Source organism: Drosophila hydei, unplaced genomic scaffold (genome assembly GCF_003285905.1).
Source record: "Drosophila hydei strain 15085-1641.00,03,60 unplaced genomic scaffold, DhydRS2 tig00008134-arrow-pilon, whole genome shotgun sequence".
NCBI lineage: Eukaryota > Metazoa > Arthropoda > Insecta > Diptera > Drosophilidae > Drosophila > Drosophila hydei.
In genome coordinates this window covers 2,395,006-2,419,987 of record NW_022045843.1, presented here as the reverse complement: position 1 = coordinate 2,419,987, position 24,982 = coordinate 2,395,006, and the positions used below count along the sequence as shown (strand labels likewise).

Genomic DNA, 24,982 nt, shown 5'->3' with positions numbered 1-24,982 from the left:
TGTGGGTGTGGGTGTGGGCATGTGTGTGTATGTGTGGTTTTGATATAAAAGCAGCACATTTCGAAATATATGAGAGTTATATACGTAAAATGCTAGAGTGGGCTAGTAGATTTAGGCTAACTTACGCGCTAAAATGTTGTTTGGGCTTACACAATGTATACAATCTTCTTGAATGGACAAAAATAAAACAATAGATAGATTTACATACATTACATATACATATATATATATATATATATATATATATACGGATACGCATACATATACGCGAGCACAGGTAGCGGCGTATATATATGTAAAGAAATCGACACGAAACCTAAAACAAGAAATCAATCAAAGGCGCGCTTTTTTCTCTGTATAGGTTCAACAAATTTTCGATTCAATTATAAATCGAATCACTGTAAATATCACAATTTAGTTAACACATACTATACAATGCATACAATTAAAATAAATTTAAACGGCTTGTCAATAACAATATATGTCGCATGTTAAATAAAAAAAAAAATAGAAAAGAATATAACTCGTCGGGTTGTTGGAAAAGTGGGAGCAGCGGGCAGCGGACAGCTAAAGTGAGTTGGTTATACACAATTTTAAACGACTATCAATCAGAAGCTAGCCCTGCAGTGCGGTAACCTCCTCCTCTAGCTCGGCGTCCACCTCATCAATCTTGGAGCCGCTGCAGCCGCGGCACTTGCAGCAAATGATGCACGGCGCAGCAAGCAGCAGCAGCGGCGATGCCACCAGCAGCAAAATGCCAAAGCCGGCAAATATGCCAATAACTTGAGCACGATGCCAGACGACAGAGGCACGAGAGTGACCCAATTTGTTCTTGCACGGTCCCTTGTCGTAGTGCCGCAACAGAAAGTCATCCTGCGAATAAGCGAATGCATTCATTAGCCTCACAAACAACAGCTGACAATTAATGCATGTGGTGTACTCACATCGAGACTGGCCAGACAGTACCAGCAGAAGACGTGCTTGCACCGCTTGCACATCATCTGGGCACAGCCTTCGTCCTTCTCAATGGGCACCGCGCACATCGGGCAGCATTTGATGAGCTCGTTATCGAATGGTATGCCAATATCATCCTGGCCATCAGCAATCAAACGACGTCCGAATTCCTCACAGCTTATGTTTGGATGATACTGTCAAAGGTAAAAGCCGCAACGTTAATTAATTGATAGCTTCAAGATTGGGTCAGATGCAAAACGCCATACGAAAGGCAAACAAGTTGGGGCCTGAACTTTATAGCCGATATAGATAGAAGTTCATAAGAACTGGCCCTTTCTGCGTAAGCTGTGCTTAAGCTCGACCATGTTATTTCCAACTTACCGCCTTTTTGCAGAGAGCACAGAACTCATCCTTGCAGGAGGGACAATGCACCGATATGGAGAGCAGTGGTTGCGCGCTATCCTGTTGTGGTGTGTAGCTCTGGGATGTTGATGGCGATTCATCCATTTGGCAAATGGCGCTGCCTGCTAGCCCAGTCGTAGTGCCATTTGCCGTGGTGGCCGTGGCAGTGGCCGTAGCCGTAGCTGTAGCTGTAGTTGCTGTGCCCACCATGCAAATTGTCTCGCAGCCGGCACGTGGGCACCAGGTGCGCGTCTTATCCAATTCGATTTCTATAATAGAGAGCAGAGCGGTTGATAAATGTATTTCGATTAGGCAAGGGATTAGGCAACGACACGTACCTCGGTTTAGGCGATAACGATGATGTTTCTTTAGCAAGTTCGTTGTGGTTAGGTTCGCGATTTCGGGCAGCGAGATGGCGCCCTGGGCGGGACATTTGGCATCGGGGCAGGAGATCTCGTAGGCGCCTTCGGTTATCTCAAAGTCCACATAGGCGCGCATGCACTGCAAATCGAAGCAGAAACAAGTAGGGGTTATTATTGATGGCAGGGGTGGGGCGAAAGTTTCATTTAGTTGTTTCAGTTGCTGGCGCAAAAACTAAACAATTTGGCATGCAGCGCAGTATAATCCGCTTTGAGCTGGCTCCAACTCAATTCCATTAGCTCTATAGCAACCAAATACTCATACAACGAGACCAACAAGCTCCTCTTACAGTCACCCTTTTCACAGCTTCGCATTGTGTGCGTGTCTGTGTGTGTGTATGACCCTTGGGCAAAACTTTTGTCAAGGCATTTTGTAAATGCTGTTGCCTGCTTTTTGCATTGGCAGCCGCAAAAGTGTGGCTGTCAAAATTATTTCATTTTTAAGCACCCACAGCACACACACACACCACCTCATAATACACATTGGTAGCCACAAACTTTCAACAAGGACAAAATGCTCTGCGGAAGCTGTATAAATAAAGATTTAAAAACTTTGCCCGCTCGACTCGGCTCGCTTGGTCGGCTCCGGCTGCCCATCTGCCCCAAGTTCCGTGCCCGATATATATATATGCAGCTTCTGCTGTTCGCCTCTTGCGCATTAAAGTAATGAAATTGCTAACGGAAAACGGAAACTTCTAAATGCTAAATGCACCAAGCACTTGAATACCCTATAAAAAACGAGCAAATTAGAGTGTCAAGTGGCTTGCGAATAGCTGAAGGAATCTTAAATATATATTTAAAATAATATTTGTCTTATTTTAGAGACGATAAGGTAATATATATGCATGGCTGACACAGCCGACACTGTTCATATCTATGCTAAAGTCTACATATATCTATATAAACAGCTGATTTCAGAGAAGTAGCTGAGCCTGCTTTAATAGATATAAATATTCTTATTTTCAGAATTGCATTTGAATTCTAACAAAAATAATCTAACATATCTAATAATAACAAATGTATATAAATAAATACCTACAATTATATACATATGTATAGCATAATATTATTCATAAAAACTTTATATTTTGCTTCATTATTACAATGAAAAAAGTGTCGATTTGTTCACTTAGTTGCACCGCATATCAAGCATACTTAATATACTTAATATATTCTTAAATTAATTAAATTAAAATTCTGTCATATATCATACATATTAAAACCATTGCCTGCTTCACTTGACATATAAATTATTATTTAATAAATTATACATATTTTCCGTTGCATATTAAAAAGTGTAGCATACATTTGTGCGTCGCGGGAAATATGCGTTTTGCATTGAAATTGCTTTGCACTTTTGATCAAGCTAAGCAGCTTAATAGCATCAGCTAAAGTGCAGGCAGCAATTTAATTTGCGTGCCACATTGCAACACTAAAAAATTATATATAAAAGGAAAGCCATTTGTTGCGGATTTTCCGCATTGACATTTTCCATAATGCAGACAAAATGACAGCGTTTGTTGTTGTTGTTGTTAAAGCTGGTGCAGCAGTCGCATCATATTTTTAATCGCGTCCATCAGTTGAAATCCCGTTGCTGCATATTTCGCTTAATCCGTAGGCAGCTTGACGCTGGCCATGGAATTTACCTGGCCATCAGTCAGACTCGTGCGGCCAGGGCCATTGCCAGCGCGACACTGCCTATGCCTCAGCTCGGCTGCAGCCACAGCCACAGCCGTGGCATAAGCTGCACAAAGCTTGCCGAAATGAATATGCAGCAGCAGCAACATCGGCAGCTGTTGCCACAATTTAGTGGCCTGCGGGCCAGCAGTTGCAACTCTCTTGTGCAATTTATATGGAAAAGTGAGCCGCAGCCTGTTGGCTTGCAGCGCCAGCGACTATTTTTATTATTCCTACTAAATAGGACCGCAAATATATATGTTTTCATTTGAGTGCTTCATAAAGAGCCCACCGACAAAATTACAATTAATATTACACAGAATATATTACAAAAGAGAGGCACACAAACCGAAAATAAACTGGTAAAGAGAATAATTACGGACGATGCACTACGATTATCAAAACTTGTGCCTCTCGAGCTAGGCAAAGAGTTCAAACTTAACAATATCTGTATAAATTGTTACTTCTTTCACTTGGCAAAAGCGGAATAATATTTAATATTTAATTATAATTTTTTTTTATTATTATATTATAATTTTTTTTGTATTATTTTCATTTATGTTTACACATGTAAAATCAATTTCAGCAAGTTGCAAAAAACTCTTTCAATTTCAAAAATAAATACAAACAGGAAAATTCATCTTTCAACTTAAATTGGCTATTTACTGGGCCAACCTGTTGGGACTATAACAAATGAAACAATTTTCGTTTTGTGAGCTACAAAAAGAAAAGAAGTTAATTGCTGGTAAATTAAGCAACCGAAACTCTGTGCGCCCCACTTGCTGCTGCGGCGTGCTGCAAATTAAGCTGCCTAAGTGAAATTGAGAGCATTTGAGCATTTGTTGCGGCGGGAGCTGAGCTCAGTTAATGTTCGACCATTCAGCGGAGTCAAAATGTTGCGAGTGCTACAAAAGGCTTTGGCGGAGATCCTTGGCAACCTTTCGTCATGTCAACAGTTTTCGGAGCGCTCAATTGTGTGGGCCATTAAAAGCCAAATGCCACAATAAACGCACACGCACACACTCACATATACACAAAATATTAGTATTAATAACGGCACTTGGCAAATTTCCGTCTGTGCTCATAAAGCACTTTACGCAATGCGGGCCAGGCCAAAAAAAAAATAAAATGGGAAGTGCTTACAATACCTATAAAAGGGCAGACAGAGAGCGAGAGAGAGGAATAGAGATAGAGAGAGATGCATAGCTGGGGAATTGAAACGAAATAAACAAATAAAAATTGACAAAGTTAGCATTTGCATGGGGAACATTTTTTATCAGTGGCAGCCGCAGCAGACGGCACAAACTTTTTGTCCCACTGCGTGCGTGTGTGTATGTGTGTGGGTGCCCAACTGATATATGGTTTTTATTTAAAAGTGCCTTTACATGCCGCACAGTTCATGGCTTTTTATCGCTGTGTTGCCGTTTGCGCGTCTGCCTTTATGACACACAACATTTTGGCAATAAAAATAACATTTGTTAACGCTTGTATTACATTTATACAGTTATACATATAAATATAAACAATTTCATATAAACAGGATATTTATATTTGGAATGTGACCAGTGCAAATATTTATTAAGCTAAAAGCTAACACATAAAACTGGCTTAAAGTGAATTGAAAAGACGAAAGAAATTCCCAAAAGTGAATACTGAATTATATAGGTAGCATATAGAGGATTATAGACATATGCAGACTAAAGTAATTATTTTGTTCAAACATAAGCACCTGCCATAAATAAGAATAGTACCTACGATACACATACATAGTTATGAGTAGCAAAAACAGTTACTACTCTGAAGCATGGCTTAAAGTATAAAACACAGGTGTAAGCATCGCATGCACGTGCACAGGTGCAAATATGGTGCATGTGACAAGGGAAATATGAGCCCTTCAATGACTCGCAGTACTTTTAAGATGCTCTTGTTACGCTAATTATTGCTGATTACTCTATGGCTAAGACAATTGCGCTTTCCCAGCGAATTATATAAAATGTTTTCATTAAAGTCCGCTAAAATGTTAAGAAAATATCGAATGCAATTCTAATATTAAAGCAAAAATAATTACAACCTTCTACTGTCAAACTAGCAGCAGCAAAATGCTTTAAAGTAAATATAAATTTACATTAAGGTCAATTTTATATATATAGGCCACACGCTGCTGTTGAGCGACTTTAAGGCCTTGTAATGTTCCAGGAAAATGCGGGAAAAACAGATTTATTGTTCCACGCTCCACGTGAAATGCCGCAAAAGCCTTTTCACAGATGAAGCGTATTTTGAAAGAATTTCTTTAACATTTTTAATGTGCTTGAAATTACAATTGAAACCAATGCGATTTCATTTCACAATTGTGTTAAGGCTGAACAATAATAATAGTACTTTGGCCATAAAGCCACTTTCGTCTAGGCACGTTTATTAAAGAATTCAGATTTTCGCTGCGCTGAAGTTTTGCAATTTAAATTATTCACAGACCAGAAAGCAGACCGCACGAAGAAAGGCCTCAACATGAAAGCAAAAGTTCAAATTAGCAGCAAATCGAAATGAAATTTATGTTGGCATACTTTTCGCTTGAATGGGAGCTGAAAATATATATATATATATATATCTTTTACATATATATATCTTTTATTTATGATGCGTTTAACGCGTCAAATCAGAGACGCAAATTGCTTGGGCCAGAGCCATTGTAGTAAATGCTGCTGGTAATTGCAGGCACGTTAAGCTCCGCTGCGCAGCGCTGGGCATTAAAGGACCTTGTGTAGTCCTTGTTGTTGGCATCGTCGTCTGACGTGCATAAAAAGCATAATGAATGCCCAGCAAATTATACGCACACACACGTAAGCCTGGCTTCGATTGTATGCTGCAGCCAATTACGCCCACATACACGTAGCACACTATGTAGTTAGCCTGTGTCTGCTGCGTCCTGTTCACTTTAATCTAACTCATTAGCAGCGACACTTTAATTAATATGCCCAGGCGACTCGCTCGATTCGCCCATCAGCAGACGACGCGATGCGACGCGTCATATGACAGCATCAGCATCGCAGCATCAGCAGTCAGGTCCAGCAGGAACTGCCTCTCACTCTGCCTCCTCTCTCTCTCTCACTCTGCCTATCTCTCTCTTGCTCTATGACCACCAAATGAATTGCTTGCCAGCTCACCATAAATGCAAATTTATGGCAATCATTACGTTAACGTCACGCTAACGTTAATGTTAACGCTTACGCCACTTTTACGTCAAGTTTTAATGCGCATTAAAAATCTTTTGCAACTTGATTTAATTAGTCCGATTTGCACGTGACAGCATTCAGCTCAGATTGATAAATTGTGCTAGAAAACTGACCAGGAGACAATACTAAATAAATTAGCTCAAGGACTTGAGATGGCTGAATGTAATAGGAATCCGTTATATATAGATATATTTCTCTTTCTAAGAAGATGTTAGAGGATGGTCTTGGAATTAGTATCTAATGAATTAACTGAGTAATGGTTGTGAAAAGGTGAATTTAATCAACTTTTCACTTTTGCCCTTTAATATTTTCGCATTATTCTAGCTTCTCTCCATTATCTTACTAAAAATTTGAAGAGTCTGCTCTGCTTGGTCCTTTAAAATCGCATTTCAATTTCAATTTCTACTTTCACTTCGAATTCTTTACAAATATTTCCAGATCAGTGCGCTGCGAAATAGTTTATGCTTCATCCGCCCCGTTGGCCCGCCCAAATCCATTGTGTGGCTTCTGCTGTTGTTGTTGATTTTGCGCTATACCTTGGAGGCTTTCAAGTCAATCCAATAAGCGACAGAAACAACAGGAGCTGACAGGCAACATTGTCCTCGCATAGGATATTGCAGAGACGCAGAGAGAATCCGCTTAGCTCACGTTGCAATTGTTGTAAAAGCAGTTCTGATTGAAAGCGAGCCATAACAAAAACACAACAATGTTGTTACAGTATCTATGAAGGTGTGCGTGTGTGATAAAACAAAGCGCATGCCACACATATGTTGCATGCCACGAGCTGGTGGCAAGCTCTGCAAATTTAATGATGTTTCGAAGCAATTGAACCGCAGACAAGTTGTTAGCATTGAAGAAGCGCTTAAATACACTCAAGAATAGAGATAGAGAGAGAGAGGGATAAATAATGAAATGTCATACAAGAGCTGGGGCTTCAAGGATACGCAGGACCTTCGCCTGCATTTACTTTGTATCTACAAGTTATTTGTGCAAAAATTGAATTTCAATTCTGTTCGCAATCGATCCGATTCGTTGCAACTATTTGTCCAGGCGACTCTGCACAAAAAAGTATCCTTGAGATACATTTTTTAAGCGGCTTATTCAGCCTTTCATTTCGCTATTAACTTTCCAGTCAGACCGACAATTTTCATATAAATTATGCGGTTAAAGCTGATTTATCCTAAGCACTTGAAATGAAATGAAAAATATACAAAGAGCAAGAGTTTCTTTCTTGATTACTTTTAATTATACTCTGTAGCTACGGCAAGGCTGTAAAGGGTAGTCCAATATGAAAGAAAGCTGTGTTGTATCTGACAGGTAAACATATTTCAATTACAAACCAAATAAGAATAGAGTATATAAAGAGAGAGAGAGAGAGAGAGAGCTGCATTTGCTTCCCTGCTGGCAGCTTTGTCAATACTTTCTCTAAACATCTTCAGCGAAAGACAGCTTCTTAATATTTATACATCCAATATGCTAACATTTTGCCTTGGGTAAGCTCACCTTTGGCACCTGTGCGGCTACACGTTTGCATAGAGTTTGTTAAGCATCCCTTGGCAAATATTAAGAATCCCTTTAGCATTGTCCTCAATGCATCGCCAAGTGAACAGAGAATGTAAGTGAAAGCAAACATATCTGAATATCTTTTTAATGAGCATTGGGCATGTTTAAAGGAATGTCAGGCAGTCTCTACAGTGCATGCTGTGAGGATGTTCTTCTGGAATATATGATACAACTTTTTGACACTCCACAATTATCTCTAATCTTTCCTTATTGCTTGCCTTTCTGTCTCTCTCTCCTTGGCTCTCCTCTCTCTCTTTCTTTGCTCTCCGTCTCTTTCCCCGTAGCTCTCCTTCCTTCTACGCCCTCTCTCTCTTTTTCTTTACTTCTCTATCTCTTTATCTCCCTCCCTTGTATTACTCTCAATGTCTCTTTCTTTGTGTCCTTTTCTCCGCCGTTACCTCTCGCTCTCTATCTACCCTTTATCTGCATTTCTACATTCTCTCACAACTTACAGCGTATCTCGCAGTCAGGCATTATCTTTTGCAATTTTTTTTGGCCATTTCATTTCAATTCACTTTTCTGGCCATTCGACAGGCAGCAGCTATTAATTTCCGTTTAGTCGCAGCATCCGGTCTAGACGCAGCCTCGATATTGGATCCAGACCGTAGAAATTTGCATTTGTTTTTATGCAAATTAACAAAATTGCATGCAAAATGTTTGAACGCATCAAATATTTATGCAAATCATAGACAACTGAATTGAATTCGACTCGAAGGTCGTTAAAGTGCATTTGTCCAACTACTTGAGTAATTGCAGATGCATTACAATTGTGCAATCAGCAGATAAATGTTATCCCAAGTGTCGACAGCTGTCAAAGAGGAAGCACAAAACACGTGTCACGACAACACCCCATGGGGTGTGTGTGTGTGTGTGTTTGCTGAGTGCGTCTCTATTGCTTGTGGCAATTGCATTCGCAACTAGCGCCAAAAAGTCAAAAGTCAAAAGTCATCAAGTCAACGCATTGCGTTGCGTGTTGCCAAATGCTCTCAACTGTCTTTGAGCTGACACACACATGCAGCTGAGATACCCACACACACACACCCACATATATACAACTCTTATGCACACACACTTGCACAATCTTTAACGCGTCAAGGGAAATGTTCATTTTCACTTCAGAAAACAAGTTAAATTGTCAGAATTGTAGTCAAACGAAGCGCAGATACTCTGCACAAGACATATAATTCTTTAGATTAACTGCGAATATCTTTCAGTTCAGATTAGACCCTCGTTGAATTAAATTACATTTTTTACGCTTGTCATGCAAACATTTTGTACAGACAGGAATGATGACGCAGTGAATCCTTGAATCTGAAGAGGTCTATGAAAGGTAGAAGCTACGCAATGATTGAGGAGATAAAGACGGCATCGAAGGTGGAACTGAGCAATATCATAGAAATTAATGCTTACATTAAACACCTAAAATATATTTTTTTTAGAGTCCACTAATAATTGCAGTCTCTAGATATATGTATATATATATATTCTTTGTGATATAAATATTTATTAGAAAATCGTAAGTTACCAAGAAATAAGTAAAATAATTTTGCAAACTTTCTTAAATCTATAAACTAAATTCTCATTTATTTTCTAACATTTTTTTCCTCCTGCCAACACCTAAGACAAAGACAACTAAACTGTGTTTCCTTGCTCGCTTTTATGCATTTGCATTTGGCTAAAAGTTTGTACGTTTAAGAGAATTCCAGGGTATTAGATGTCAAAAGTTGCACTTGCAATTTAACTTTGTTGAGTGCAAAATTTAATTTAATGCTGAGCTCGTTCGCTGCTAAACGAATTAACATTTTAAATGCATTTTAATTGTGTCGAAGAAGTTGCTAACAAGCAGCGACACATGTGTGTGTATGTGTGTGTATATGACTGAGGGTGTGCGTGTAAATTTAATATTTAAAAAAAGATTCTATGCTGCAGCTACAAAAGCTGAAGCGTGGGGGAAATAGAGCTAAAAGCTAAAGCAAATAAAATTGAAATAAATAAACACAATGCACAGTTACAATATTTGAAAAGGTGTGTGTGTAGGCGTCTGTGTGTGTGCATATTTGACACGCCATGAAAATGAAAATGAAAATACGCGCAGGCAACCCTTCGGGCCACACGCTAAAGGTGTCAAAGTGTGTAAATGCAATTTGGCAGCTTTTATGCTGCTGCTGCTGCTGCTGCTGCTGCTGCTGCCTTGGCTGCTGTTGCTGCAGTAACTTGCAGCAATGTTTGACAGATTGTGTGACGCAAATTCAATTGCAGCACAATATCAAATAACGCAATTGAATAACACAAGCTGACTGACCCCTGCTGGGTGCTTTGACGTCACTGAGCTGAATTGAAAAAAATTCATAGCATATTTTTCAGCGCATTATTGTCAAAGGTTTTCTTTTCATAAATCCCTGTTTGGGTAAATGGCTTTTCATGAAACGTGTTGTGCATTGAAGCGTTGCAGCACAAAACAATAGGGCATATAACTACTACAGCAGTATATGTTGGCAGCTATGCTAAAGGCTTTCAAATGTTAATGCATCCAGCGAGACTATTTGCTTTTGCGAGGTTTTATACGTTGTATATACGTTATTAATAATAAAGAAAATATTTTTAATATTTACTTGCTAAGGCTTAGATATATTAAAAAATATGTATTGGAAATATTTTAAAAATTACTCAATGCTTCAAGCTGAAGCAACCTATTGTGAGTTGATCTCGTTTATTAAATCAATTATAAGAATAGCTTGTTTTACTAATATATATATATATATTTATATACATACATACATATATAGGGAAACGCGAAAACACGTGCACATCACAGCTTGAGCCACAAAAAAATGAAACTTTTTCAATTTGAGACAAGTCAAAGAGAGCTGCCACAAAAGTGCAGCCAAAGTCAAATATGTGGCAATGATATACACATAAATGCATGTATCCATGGCGGTTTCGCCTGTGTGTGTGTGTGTGTTTGAGTGCATTGTCTATTTGCACATGACATACCAGCTCCCTCTCTTCCTTCCGCCCGCTCTCTGTGTTGGTGATAACGCTTCATATTTTGTTATAGGCGAAACTTTGCGCTCGCGAAACTTTTCGACTGTCGGACTATAAATACCAAAAATATTCCGAGCAGCAGCAGCAACCCACTAAACACCTATCCAGCCGCCATCCCTCTCCTCTCTGGCGCTCTTTCTCTCTTCTTCCAGTTGTAACACCCCCTAACTATTGAAAAACTTTGTTTCGTTTCTGTTGCAATTCGCATTCGCAAAGTTTTTGCTTGTTTGCAACTTGTTTCTGGTTTCTTGAGCCGCATCAAACTCCCAGTCCCAGCCCCCGCTTCAGCTTCAGCGCCAGCCCAGGACTTTTCGCTGCCAACTAGCTAGCTACGCCACGCTCCCCGCCCCTGTCTCTGCCTCTGCCTCTCTAGCTAACTGCGCATGTCATCAAATATGAGCAGAAATATGCATTTCAAGTAATTCCAAGACATGCCGCTAAAAGTTTAACGCAAAATAAGTAAGAAAGAAAAGAAATTGTTGTGCATCAAGAATTTTGCTTTATGCCATTTGAAGTTGCAATTTATGAGTGCAATTCAAAGTGTAGCATGCAACAGCAGCATCGCCTCAGAGTGTGGCACAACTAGCTGTCACTGTCTTCTTTTTTAAAGAATTCTAATAACAGTTAAATCACTAGAAAAGGAGATTGCATAATACTCGCTTAAGATCCAAAAGAGCTAAATTAGAATTAATAAATTTATCTAAATTGATTGAGAGTTGTTGCTAAGATATTATCCAAGAGAGATAGAGAGACAAATGTAGCTGTCGCTAATGGCTACCTGTGAAGTTTGAACAGGTCAGTTATGCTTACAGGGAACGAAGCACCTGAAAGGTGACTCGAAAAGAAGATTCGAAAAAGCAAATCGTGAACGACAGCTTACTAGGAATTCGACTTAAGCTTAGCTTAAAACGCACTCCCCACATACTTCACAAACATTAATATAAATAGTTTCTATATATATTTTAATTAATTTCATCTCTCTGATTAAATTCTCTAGTTTATGTTCAGATTCTTGGCATACTCGATGCAGCCAAGTTATTGCTGTACAAAGAGGAGTAGCAAATCGATGCGCTGCAACAAAAAGCTCTCACCGCAACAAATCTCACAAATATTTCACTAATTAACAGCTTTAATGTGCTGTAAATTAGGCCAATGTCTAATATAAACCTCATAAGAACATATTTCCAAATATTAAGCATATATAATGCCGTATCTGTGCAGTTCAATTTAAACTTTGACTCCCTGTAGAGATAATTCCCACACGCATGACATTGATAAGTCAGTTGATTATCTTCGCACAGTGAATTATGAGCTCAGGTAAGCTTAATTAATCTCGCAAAAACTGAAAATTCTGCCAAAACAGCAGTGAGAGAGATAGGGAGAGGTAGAGAGGGTGAGAAGGAGAATGGCATAAATTGAGCTATCTAAGCTGACCTGCAATTACAATTACAGCTACCTGGACACAGACTAAAGGGCCGCACACTCTGTGCGATTGACTCTGTGGTTAGGTGAGCGAGCACCTGCCGAGCACCTGCCTGTCTATCTGGCTCTGCTGCAGACATGTTCAGCTGTACATCCGGTTGCAATAACCAAACAGCACTTCCGCTGCGGCTAACCACAGACAAACACAAAGCAATGCAGATACCAGATAGAGATACAGATACAGAGATACAAATATGCGGGCATAGATAGAGATACATGCATCGGATTGTTCGATACAAGATTTTAGTTCAGCTAATTTGGGGCCGAAAACTAACTCGTAGTTGAGTCGCTCATTCCATTTGGGGGCAATTGAATAAATATAAATAGAAAAACAATTCATTAACGCCAGCGATTTCTGCATACCAAATGAGCCAAAAGTGCCACAGTGAAAAGTTGTCAACGGAATTGTCAATTTTCCACACGTTAAATTTTGTGCGCCAAATCGTGGCCAAAAATCACGTAACGCATTTTAATTTGAATTTGTTTGTTGTTGTCAAACTGAAAGAGCAGCACGGATAACCAAAGGGAACAAAGAAACTGAATGGCGGCAAGGACAGGGGCAGCGCAAGGGGCGTGGCTTGCTCTGTCTGGGTTGACGAGCAGCAGCAGCAGCAGCAGCGGAAATGACGCGCAAACAGCAAATGGCCGCCAACCGGAAATTGCTTTTGCTTGCAGCCCTTTCGAAGTGCTTTTCCATGTCCAACACATGCGAATGGACCAAAGCGGGGTCTACAATTGCTCCGGAGCGCGGGGCTGCAATAGAACGTCAACAAGTTCAGTTCATTTTTATTTGTGAGGTGTGCAGCGGACGCTTTTGTTTGTTATGTATACCCTGCAGTTAGGAATCGAGCAAATGGCTAATAATGAGCTCCAACTGTGAGCTGTTAACTGATTATCTTGCCTTTCTGTATATCAATCTGTCTACTACATTAATTATAAATATGCAGTTGTAACTTCAAAGTTGAGCCAAGGCATTTCATTTAATATACATTAGGCTCTGCTGCCTTTGCACACTGCTTAGTCCACGCAACAGGGTATCAGTGAGTCATTCATATGAAAGCTGGCTATTAGGGCTTTGTAAAGTTGGGCAGCTTGGGTCATTATGTATGTACTGCGACGCGGGAGTCGGTTGAAGGCCATTTGCTGCGACGTTTCTCGCGCCCGAACAGCCGTAAACATTTGCATTTTATACGGACAACGCCACCTCAACCCGGATAACAGTTGAGAAAAACCTCAGTGCGCTGTGGCGTATGCCGGTCACGTGCTTCACTTACACGCAAAACAGCCGACATTTGACGTTTGTTTTGCCCGTCATTTTCAACTAAGTATATATATTTGTTGACTACAATTACGCCGAAGAGCCGACGGGTGGTTGGAACTGCGATTGCGATTGCCATTGCGACAGCGAGACAGAGACCATACCGGAATGTCTTGCTCCTAAGCCAGTTCAGCAGTTCATGCCGTAAATTGTCGCGGGCTTTTGGGGCCACAGACTTGGCCTCAACGGGCGGCCTGACCAATTTCCAGTTTGGGGCGGGGGCATTTAAATGCTTTTGCCAAAGTAAATAAAATAAAATACTTTAGGCTCTCTCGCTCTACGCTTCCTTCCTCATAAATTGGCCAGCTAATGCCGCGGCGATTGTTTGTTTATGCTTTGTGGCTTAACTCAAAATAAATGTGCTGCAATATGACTTTGTTGCTTCTAGTTGAGATGCGACATTGGCAACTTTGAATATTGCTGAAGTGATGCAGAAACTGTTTAAATGTTGATTTTATAATGAGACTTAGCAAAACTGAGCGAATACTAAATGGGCTTGAGCCAGGCGTATCTTTGGCTGAATTTATTAATACTTTATTTGTAAATATAATGTATGAAATCTGGATTGGTGGGACCTGAGCCCATTGAAATGGGACCTTAATGGATGGTATGAGGCGTGGCAAACCCCACGATATATGCCTAAGGTTATCTGTGTTATTAAACAATTCAGTTCTCAAGAGCAAGCGCAAGGATATCTCTTAGTAGGCACTCCCGACTAGAGTACCCTTACTTCTCATTAATAGAAATCAGCATAATTACCACGAATCAAATAGAGAATTCTCTATTCTGTATTCTGTAGCTATAAATTCTAAACTTAGTTTTTTACATTGGTTTTCCACCTGTGCAATTCGCTAAGCTTTATCTACTCCTTTGTATATCTTGTGTTAAATTATTTTTTTCCCATGCCATATATTAGCTCCTTTGTTGGGCGCGTTTCACTACACATCCAATATTTTCTTTGAGCTGCTCATTTTACTATTTTTTTCTGCCTTTGAATGCAAATTGAGATACGAACAACTGGGCAGTGCAGCAAGTGCTGAGCCAACTCTTTGACTTTGTGCTGGGTCATTGCTTGTAGAGCGAGAGAAAGAGAAACCCTTTAAAAATGGGAATTAAGGGTATATAGCATATGAGAAATGGTGGCAGAAGTAGATAAGACAAGAGTTAGAGCTGTTTAAAAATTAACTTTAAACTTATTCCATTTAACAGTATCATCTATAGATATATTTATATATATATATTATTTAGATATAAATATATACATTTTAAGTCAGGGTATTTGCACTTTTACGCATAAAGACATGTGTTTTTTATTCACTTGTTTTTAATTGCTCGCTTTTGGTTTTTTACCTATTCAAAAGGATCTCAGTGCTGACCAGAATTCTTGTTGTTGCCATGGCAATGCGTATGCATGTACCTTGCAACGTAGAAAATAAAAAAATTGCTGCGGCGTTTAATGAAAAGCGAAATTCAAAGCGACGAACAAATTGCAAAATGAGCGCAGCTTAACGAAAAGATGAATGCAGGCCAAATGCAATGTGTGTGGGAGTGTGTGTGGACGTGTGTGGTATGTTTAGGTGTGCCACTGAGCTAAAATGTCAAAGGTTTAAAGCCAAGGCATTGTGTACACTTAACACACACGGAGACAGACAGACATACAGAAGGCGTTGCATAAATTTCAATAAGTTGCCTACTTTGCGAGGCGCCGCTGCACTAAACAAGAGTTTGTTGTGCATGTGTGCATGTGTGCATGTGTGTGTGGGTGTGTGTAGGTGGCATCTAAATTCAGGTCACTTTAGTAGTCAGCTGCGAGTCAGCCTTTTGTGCAACGTCTCAAGCAGCTTTCAGCTTTTTAACAGCCCCCATCGCTGGCAACGTTTTATTGCGTATACGTAATATTACGTATACGTCATGTTATGTGCAACAATTTTTAAAGGCACCCACACACACGCTAATGTGTGCGTTAAGTGCGCGTGTGCATTGAATATGATTTGGCACTTGAAGTATAAAAAACAACCTGAAGGCAAAACTAAAAGTCTGCCAGGGCAAAGTTTAAAGCTCAACATGTTTTAGTAGCTGCTGCTGCTGCTGCTGCTGCAACCCCTCATCAGCGCTGGCGCCGTGTATTCGTTGGAGCATGTTTAATAAGCAACGCCATTTTTCATGCGCAGTCAACAGAGCAACAGCAGCCGCCGCAACAACCTGCAGCCCACACAGCTGCCAGACAAGATGACGAGCACCACAGCGCACATCAAGATATTTCTTGCTACACGCCATGCAAAATGTTGGTGCAGGACTCTCGCTCAAAAAGTGGCAGCTCACAATCTTAAGAAATTCATTTACTCAGTTTGACAAGCTTATCTTTTAACAGATGATTATGCATAAATATGTCGATAAATAATCATCAAATGAAAATATAAAACTTGAGCTGAAATGTTCTGCAGAAAGTTCCAAGAATTTATAAATGATCAAATATCAAATGAAAATAATAATGCACAAGTCTTTTGGGGAAAAATACAAAATAAATTAAATTCAAAGGAAATTGAGAGTCAGCAAAAAGCTATAAATAAATGTGAAAACCTAAAATCTATATATAAAACGAAGGAGTCAAGTAACAATAAAACAAGAAATGGAAGACGATAAATCTAAAACGTAATTCATTAAGAAACGATTTATTATCTTTATTGCGTAGCCAAAAATATCAAAGGCAATTTTTATTATATTTTATTATATCTCTGGCAAACCAAATGAGAGAAAATATCATGTTTCTGATTGAAGTATATATGTATATAAATATCTATATACATATAAAATATTTATATATAAAAATGATCCGAATAGTTAAGACAAATAAAAAACGTATTGATATTGAATATCATTATATTGATTCATATGCATTTAAGGGTATTCCTTGCATTATATATATATTTTTTTAGCTCATATTTGCAGCAATAAAATATTTCTTTAACTATTTGATATCTCTCATACTTGATGCCATAAAAGAGTGATCCTATATTATCTTTTGACTATATTAACCTTAATCTATGTTTACAGAAAACTTCCTTTAATATATTTTTATTTAGAATTTAAGCTTATATCTTAGTATATTGCCTCTCATATATAATGCGATAGAAGTCTACTCATAATATATTAACTTTAATCAATATTAGCTCTGGCTCAATATAATTTTGTTTCGAATTTAAGTTTTATTTATACTGTCAGCTCTCTCTCTATCTTCAATTTAAACTTCAGCGTTTACTATTTTCTCTTTAATAACATTACTACAATCGTATTCGTTTTCCATTTAGCCCACAGAACAGGCAAAAACATCCTTATCCATTTGCTTTGGCTGTACGTGTGGGTGGCAGATATATATATATATATGAATTATGATGATGCTGCACTAAAGTGACATGCTATTCCATATCATATGCGGAGTATCTACATATTTTTATGCTGTTCTAGACGATTTTGTTGTTTTTGTTTTTGTGCTTGCGACTAGTTTCGGTTACGCTGGGCTTGCTCGTGGGGGAGGGCAGCTCAAACGAATTTGTCAACTCAGTGAATCATAAACAAGCGCAGTTATATGCTGCGCGACATAGTGAGCCAGACTATGAGATAAACAAATAAACAACCATAAAAACAACTGACGTCGACGACGACATCGAAATGAATGTAAAAATTGTGTTTGCATTGGAATTTGCGCGTGTAGATTTTCAATTAAGCGCTGGCAGCCAACGCTGCGTATGTGCAATGCCAGCACATTTTCAGCTTTAAGGAGTTTCAGCTGAATGCGAACAACTGCACATCATGCCCAACAGTTTTTGGGTGACAAATGGCAGCGAAAAACGACACCCCCAAGGCAAGCAAGGGAGAGAGATTGGGCGGTAAGCGCTGTGACATTTGTTAGCATTAGGCACGTAGCTAAAACTGGGCAAGCGCTGAGTCTAAGTTGGAGGCTGAGTCAGAGAGCAGCAACAGCAGCAGCAGCAGCAGTCAGCAGGACGTGTCGGAAGCAGCACGTAGTGCCAGTGGACATGTTTGAGCGGCAACTGTAGACAGTTTCACATCTATTTAAGTGTATGTGTGTTTGTGTGGGTGTGTTTGTGTTTGTAATAAATTTTACCTGCACATAAACAACTAGCACCGCCACAGCAGCAGCAGCAGCAGCAGCAAAAACAACAACAAGCTACAGACTTATTTAGTGCAGCAGTCAAGAAAAACTTTATTTTTTATCTAAATACCCTGAAGGGCAGAGCATTATAATTTGTCCATGCAAGTTGTAACAGCTTAAAAAGCAATAAAGCTTAGCGCCATTGTTATAACATAGCTAAAATACAGAGTTTTTTAAACCAGTCTGAGCTGGGTAGAAATTTTTTAATGGATTTTGTTAAAGCTATATATTTTGATATAATTTAAGATTAAGTTCGAGTATGGAGTACAAGTTTAAGATGAGATTTGTTTAAGCTATATTTTAAATATGGCTTTAATTTACGGATTTTAGCGAGCAACAAATATTACAAATTTTAGTTAAGAATTTCTTTGAAGACTATGAAGTAATAGAGTATATTAAGAACTTTAAGTAAAGTCAATCAAAAATTAGAATTTTGATTTTAATTTATGCAGATAAATATAATAAATAAAATACTTTAATTTATTATTTACTTTTTTTTAATTTTATAAAAATATAATACAATTTTTTTTATATATATTTTGCAAAAATTTTAAGGACTCAAATTAACCACTTTAATTTTTTTTACTGTAAACTTTCTTACGTGCCAATTACGTTTAATTTATTTATTTTGAGCAAGAAAAACAACAAGAAAAATGGACAGTAGAAATTATGTTCTGTATTAGACACTGGAAATTAAATTCAAGTGTGGCATGTGCGGCATGTGGCAAGCAGTTCGAAATCATTGCAAGCTTCACTTTTGGCACTGATTCAATTATTTAAAATGCTGCATGCAATTCTGTGCAGCAAAGTGCTTAAGGGAAGCAACTCCGCCACGCCCGCTCTGGCCCCAAGTCCCAAAATGTAATTTGTTGCTACATGCTGCATATTTGTATAAAGTGAAGCGGCAGACACAGAGAAGTAGCAGAGCTGCCTGCAAAAAGCATTTACCTGAATTACTTTAACCTGAGCAGCAGCAACAACAACAGCAGCAGCAGCAATAGCAGCAGCAGCTGTTGCATTAACCCTTTAATGGAGCTCAACGAAGTTTTCATATTTAAGAACTCAAATTTCCTATGCAAATTGAAATTGCAAACTAAATTGTAAATATTCTTAAGCAGCAGAGAATTTATATTAGAATTTGATAATGCTCTCAAGGGCTTCGGCTTAAGAAGCTTTTAAAAATATAAAAGTTTAAGTATTCTTTAAACATTTACCCAGTTGAGCTATTAAAAAATGCAAGTCAAACAAAAAAGCGTGGTTTGGCTGGGAGGGCTGGACTAGAAAATACCCGGAACCTAATGCCATGGTATTTGTGAGTGAGAGATATACAAAGAGTAGCGTATGCGTAAATTGTGCCTTTTTTTAATATATATAAGAAATTTAATAATGGTAGCTCCAAAGACGTTCGTGAGACTAAAATCTTAAAAGTTTGATATTGGAAATGGAAATTGTCTGCTCTAGTAAGGCTTGCATAGGGCTAGAAAAATTTGTCTATTGATTCTGATTAGAACTATATATCAGCATATATAAATAGTTGAAGTTTCAACTTTTTTAATAATCATTAAATTTCCTATATACTACAAAGTCCAACTCCCATTTTCGCTTGACTATTTACAAATAAATTCGATACTTATTTTCCTTGAGTTGCTTTGTACGGGTTAAGCTTAGAGAAACGTTGCCTTGGCTTTGAAATATATTGCGTTTGCAGTGGCTTCATTTTTCAATTCTCACCTGTGCACACGGGCAGCAGACTAGTAAGAAAGCGAACATATGCAGCTAGATGCGCACATATCTCATACCCTCCCCCTACAGGTGGGCAAATAAATTTCCCCAGCTTAAAGCAGCTTTGGGGCATATGTATTTAGCGTACAGTGAGATCAAAAATGAACGCCAGGAGTCAATAAAGTTTTGTAGTTTATGAGATAGTCAAATGTAAGTTTAGTTCAGACTTACCTCAGTGCAGAACTGGCAGCCGCATTGCAGCAGCGTTGTGGATTCGGCGGCTAGCTCCACGTCGACGAGGCAGAGCTTGCAGGTGAATTGCTGAAATTGAATGGGCGTGGCCGGTGTGCCCGCAGACGGCGTTACATCCGCCGAGGCGAGCATTTCGCGCCGCTTCAGTGTGATGCCATCGCGCACAGAGCAGGCCTGAGCCGCCTGATTGGCATTGGCCATGGACTGCAGTGAGCTGACAGTTAGTGGATATGCGTGGGTGGTGCCAAAGGCGCCCAGTTCGATGCCGCCGCCGCCGCCGCAGGCTGTGCTGCTGGGCGTCGCCGGTTGCTCTTCGCCGTTGCTATTGTTGTTGTTGCTGTTGCTGTTGGAGTGCATCGTTGCTGTGGTCACATTGGACGGCGGACTCGGGCTGCTGACACTAGGCAGGCCAGCGGAACTTTTGCGTGAACCACAGCCAATAGCAGCAACAGCAGCAGCAGCAGCATTCGTGGGTGTCGCTGTTGCTGTTGTTGCTGTGTTGCTGCCATTGCTCAGTCGTATCTGCGCATTGACATTGATGTGCGTCGGCTCCGACAGCTGATCCTCCCCAGCGTCCGCAAAGCAAGCGCTTGTACGCCTGGCATGTGTGCTCAGTGACAATGCCGATTCGGGACGCGGCACAAAGCCATTGGCCAAGGAGTAACGCGACCCGGTAGCGGCCAAAGATAATAAGCTAGAGCATCTCGAACATGTGCCAGCTCCATTGATGCTGTTGACACTGTTTCGCAGTCGATTCAACGGACGTATTTGCTCCACTCCACCGGCACTGAATATGCCGCTGCCGCCCCGTGCGCTCGTCTCATCAGCACAGCCCATGGGATGCAGCGTATGACTCTGGTGTGTCAGGGCCAGGACCGTTTCGCATTTGCGCAGGCCCGTGTACTGTACAATCGATTGTGACTTCTCGTGGTGCAGGCTGCTGGCGCTGCCCTCACGTCGCATCATGTGCCACAGCTTCTGCTGCACCACATTCAGCGAACTGCTTGAGCCGCTAATGCTTAGCCTACTGTTGCCATGACCATTGGCTAGCTGTGTGGACTGCTGATGTTGGTAATGGTGGTGGTGTTGCTGGTGGTGGTGGTGGTGCCGGCCAGCGGGATCGCGCAGCACCACATCCTGTTCCGAGGGCGTTCGTGTAATGCGTATTTCCGGAGAGGCGGGTCGCTGATTCGTCGGCTCACGCTCGCGTTCCTTTTCCTTTTCGCTGCCGCGACTGCTGCTGCCCTTGAGCCCCACCAGCGACTTGAGGAAATTCTCGAAGCGACGGCGCCGTGGTAGCTGTGCGCCTGTAAGTCCCAACGAGCTCTCCACATCCGGCGCACCAGCTGTGACTGTGCCAGCGCCTGCGCCTGTTCCAGTTGCAGCTGCTGCGGCGGCTCCATTGCCCAGGCCGAGGCTGCTGACGGACAGCGAATGATTGTGATTGTGGGCGTTGCTGGGCAGGGAGAGGGAGATGCGCGTCGGCTGCGCCTTGCGCTCAGCTGCGGCGTCGCTAGCCGAAATGATGTTGATCTTGTTGCGCGCCTGCGTCTGCGTCTCCAGCAGCGCAACTGTCTCGTTTGTGTCCGAGTCGTTATTCTGCGGCGCGGCATGCGAGGCAGTGGCACTATGCTGGCTGCTGACGCGTGTCTGATGCTTTGTGTTGGCCAGATTGTGAATTGGCGAGGAATCCTGCAATGCGCGCAAACAAATTGTTACAACGATATATAACAGTTCAATAACAATTAATCTCTGCCTATGAACGAGGCAGTTTCTGATCAAATCTTCGCTAACTCACACAACTGAATCAAAACTTGCTTTATTCGAATTTGTAGTTATACTCGGAATTTTGAATTTCATGCATAAACAAAAATGTCAAAACAATTCCCATGACATATATATATCTAATATACAGTTCTTTCATTAGCTTGCAGTCGGCCGCAATCGATTTCATAGTAGTCGCTCGCTAAATTTGCCCTCTCCTACTCTGAATCCTGCAATCCTTATTTAAATAACTTGTTGATCTCATATATTATATTAGACAGAAGTATTAGCTCTAAAGAGCAGCTTAGTTTTAACTCACATCCTTCATTCACTAGCTTCACTAATGCAAAATAATATAATATATGGAAATAATTGCCAAGGCTCATGGGCGCTTCCATAGCAACAGATATTTGGATATAATCTCTCCATTTCTATCTCTATTCCTTTCTCTATCTCTATCTCTATCTCTATCTCTATCTCTATCTCTATCTCTATCTCTATCTCTATCTCTATCTCTATCTCTATCTCTATCTCTATCTCTATCTCTATCTCTATCTCTATCTCTATCTCTATCTCTATCTCTATCTCTATCTCTATCTCTATCTCTATCTCTATATCTATATCTATCTCTATCTCTATCTCTATCTCTATCTCTATCTCTATCTCTATCTCTATCTCTATCTCTATCTCTATCTCTATCTCTATCTCTATCTCTATCTCTATCTCTATCTCTATCTCTATCTCTATCTCTATCTCTATCTCTATCTCTATCTCTATCTCTATCTCTATCTCTATCTCTATCTCTATCTCTATCTCTATCTCTATCTCTATCTCTATCTCTATCTCTATCTCTATCTCTATCTCTATCTCTATCTCTATCTCTATCTATCTCTATCTCTATCTCTATCTCTGTCTCTAGGTCTAGCTCTATCTCTATCTCTATCTCTATCTCTATCTCTAGCTCTATCTCTTCTAGCTAAACCGGTAAAATCCAGTTAGTTTGCATCGCAGCAAGTTTCTTAAATGCATTGTAATAAAAGTCAATAAATCACAGTCAGCAATCACGTTTTTCTGCCCTCTGTGATTAAAATGGAAAAACATTTAACCTAAATCACATCCAAGACAAGATTTATCTATGTGCTATAGGTCATATGGTAACGAGAATATAAAATGAACAGAGCCTCATGAGCTTTAACCCTTTGGAACTATTTACAATATATCGGTAACAGCAATTCTAGTTGGTTGCTTGCTTATATTTAGTATCGATAGTTATCAATTTATATCCAAGCCAATTTCAATCATATTTACTCGTTTTTCTGTTTTTATTTGCATCAAAGCAGTCTTACGAATATTAGATTGTTATTCACTATTCAACTTACCCTCGAATCCTGCTCCAGCTCCTCCTCGAGCGCACTATAGACTGGCGCGTACCAGGAGTAGGAGAGCTGTTTTCGCGCCGAGACAGCGGCGCTGGCGCCGTTGGTCGTTGGCGACGTGAGCCCCACGCCGGCGTGACTGTGTCCCTGACCGTGACCTTGGCCGTGACCCTGGCCGTGACCGTGACTGTGTGTATGATGCTTGTGCGGCACAAGCTTGCCGCCGTTGGCGGCGTAATTAGGGCCAGCCGTGCCGGCGTTGATGCATGCAGCGGTGGTCACCAGATTGTTGTTATAATTCAGCTGAAGGCTGCGCCGCTGCTGTTGACCGCGCGTGGGCGGCAGATGCTTTGTCTGCTTGCGCTGACGCTCGCCAGCGCCGTACAAGCTGTGATGCTGGCGTCGGTGTTGGCCGTTGATCGGTCCGAGCTCCTTCTTGGTGAAGATGAGCGAGGCGCTGTTCTTGTTGAGTCGTATAGAGCGCTGCTTGTCCACTACTGTGGCCTCAATGTGGGTCAGCAGTGGCACCGTCTCTGACAGCGGCAAAAGCGGCTGCAGCTGTAGCGATGATTCAGCCGGAAAGTTAATGATGAAGTTCTCAGCGGCGTCATCAAAGATGGAAGCGCGTGCAGAGCTTCTGAGGCAATCGTCGCTGCGCGCCTGTGAGGAATGTCTGAGATCCTTGGGTGGCTGTTGATGCTGTTGCTGCTGCTGCTGCTGCTGCTGCTGATATGTTGCTGCTGAGCTATAGCTGAGCTTGTGCTCTACAAGCAGCTCCAAAGGTGGCAGTTTGGTCTGCTTTTGCTGCTGTTGCTGTTGATGTTGCGTATCCAACTCTAACCCCGTTGAGCTTAGCGGATGCTGTGTCGCATGTATCTGCGTTGGCTGCGTTGCTGGCGTCGCATGTACATGAACGTGCGCCTGCTGAAACAACGTTTCATTCTGCTGCAATGCTGCAGTCGACTGCATGGCCATTGGCGGCCTCATTTTGGCTCACGGTGGGGCACAGTGAACACAGCTCAGCCGTGGCTGGCCACAACAACGACATGTCGAGCATAGTAGCCTGCAAAGAGTAAATGAATATATTAGAAATATTCAAAACTTTCATAAAGTTAATATAATTTTTATTATTATTTTAAATGCTGCGAAAGTTCTGACACTCTGATCAAGCAACAATTTCAGCTGTACAATAGACCACACGGCGAACGCTGCGCTGTGTGGAGTTGTTCGTTTCAAATTGCTTTTCACTTTGGGCACATTGCTGCCCCAATCCTTTTGGCCTAGCAAAATGGCTGTGCGCTGCACTATTCGGAGCTGAAACGCTTCACTGACCAGGCCAACCTATGCTTAGTTGGCAGCAGTTATAAACTAAAATACAACTCGGCCAAGATCGACTGTCAGTTAGCCTCTAAAAACCTTTAAACTAAGGCAAAGCAATGAGCGTCTAATGAGGTCTAATTTTATAACAAATGTTTGCAACTAAAAGGAAATTAAAAAATGTAAAAAACTTAATCTAAAATTTTGAATATAGCTCATAAAAGCTTAAATTATAGATAAAAAATTTATTTATAATTTATTTTAATATATTAAAGCATTTTAATATA

General features: G+C 40.5%; 1 protein-coding gene and 1 long non-coding RNA gene across 4 annotated transcripts in view; both read right to left on the bottom strand.

Annotated features, from left to right (window-relative positions):
- Positions 1-327: 327 nt before the first annotated feature.
- On the bottom strand, positions 328-24,381 carry LOC111604080 (pneumococcal serine-rich repeat protein). The gene is made up of 6 exons (XM_030225426.1): positions 23,382-24,381; positions 20,218-21,930; positions 1,695-1,857; positions 1,336-1,625; positions 945-1,148; positions 328-873 (listed from the first exon to the last, which is right to left on the bottom strand). The coding sequence occupies exons 1-6, from the start codon at positions 24,363-24,365 to the stop codon at positions 616-618; spliced, it is 3,612 nt and encodes a 1,203-aa protein (XP_030081286.1). The 5' UTR covers positions 24,366-24,381; the 3' UTR covers positions 328-615.
- LOC115483445 overlaps positions 24,381-24,982 on the bottom strand; it is a 59,215-nt gene continuing 58,613 nt past the window's right edge. For all 3 annotated transcript variants that reach the window (XR_003944355.1, XR_003944356.1, XR_003944354.1), the window contains one exon: positions 24,381-24,441. This is a non-coding gene — a long non-coding RNA (uncharacterized LOC115483445). The remainder of the gene's footprint in view (positions 24,442-24,982) is intronic.

Excerpts from the sequence above, each read along its gene's own strand:
- LOC111604080 (XM_030225426.1), bottom strand. The coding sequence starts at position 24,365 with ATGAGGCCGCCAATGGCCATGCAGTCGACTGCAGCATTGCAGCAGAAT. Across the intron at positions 1,858-20,217 it reads GCTGCCAGTTCTGCACTGAG|TGCATGCGCGCCTATGTGGA; the intron begins GTAAGTCTGAAC and ends TTCGATTTGCAG. Across the intron at positions 1,149-1,335 it reads GTGCTCTCTGCAAAAAGGCG|TATCATCCAAACATAAGCTG; the intron begins GTAAGTTGGAAA and ends TACCTTTGACAG.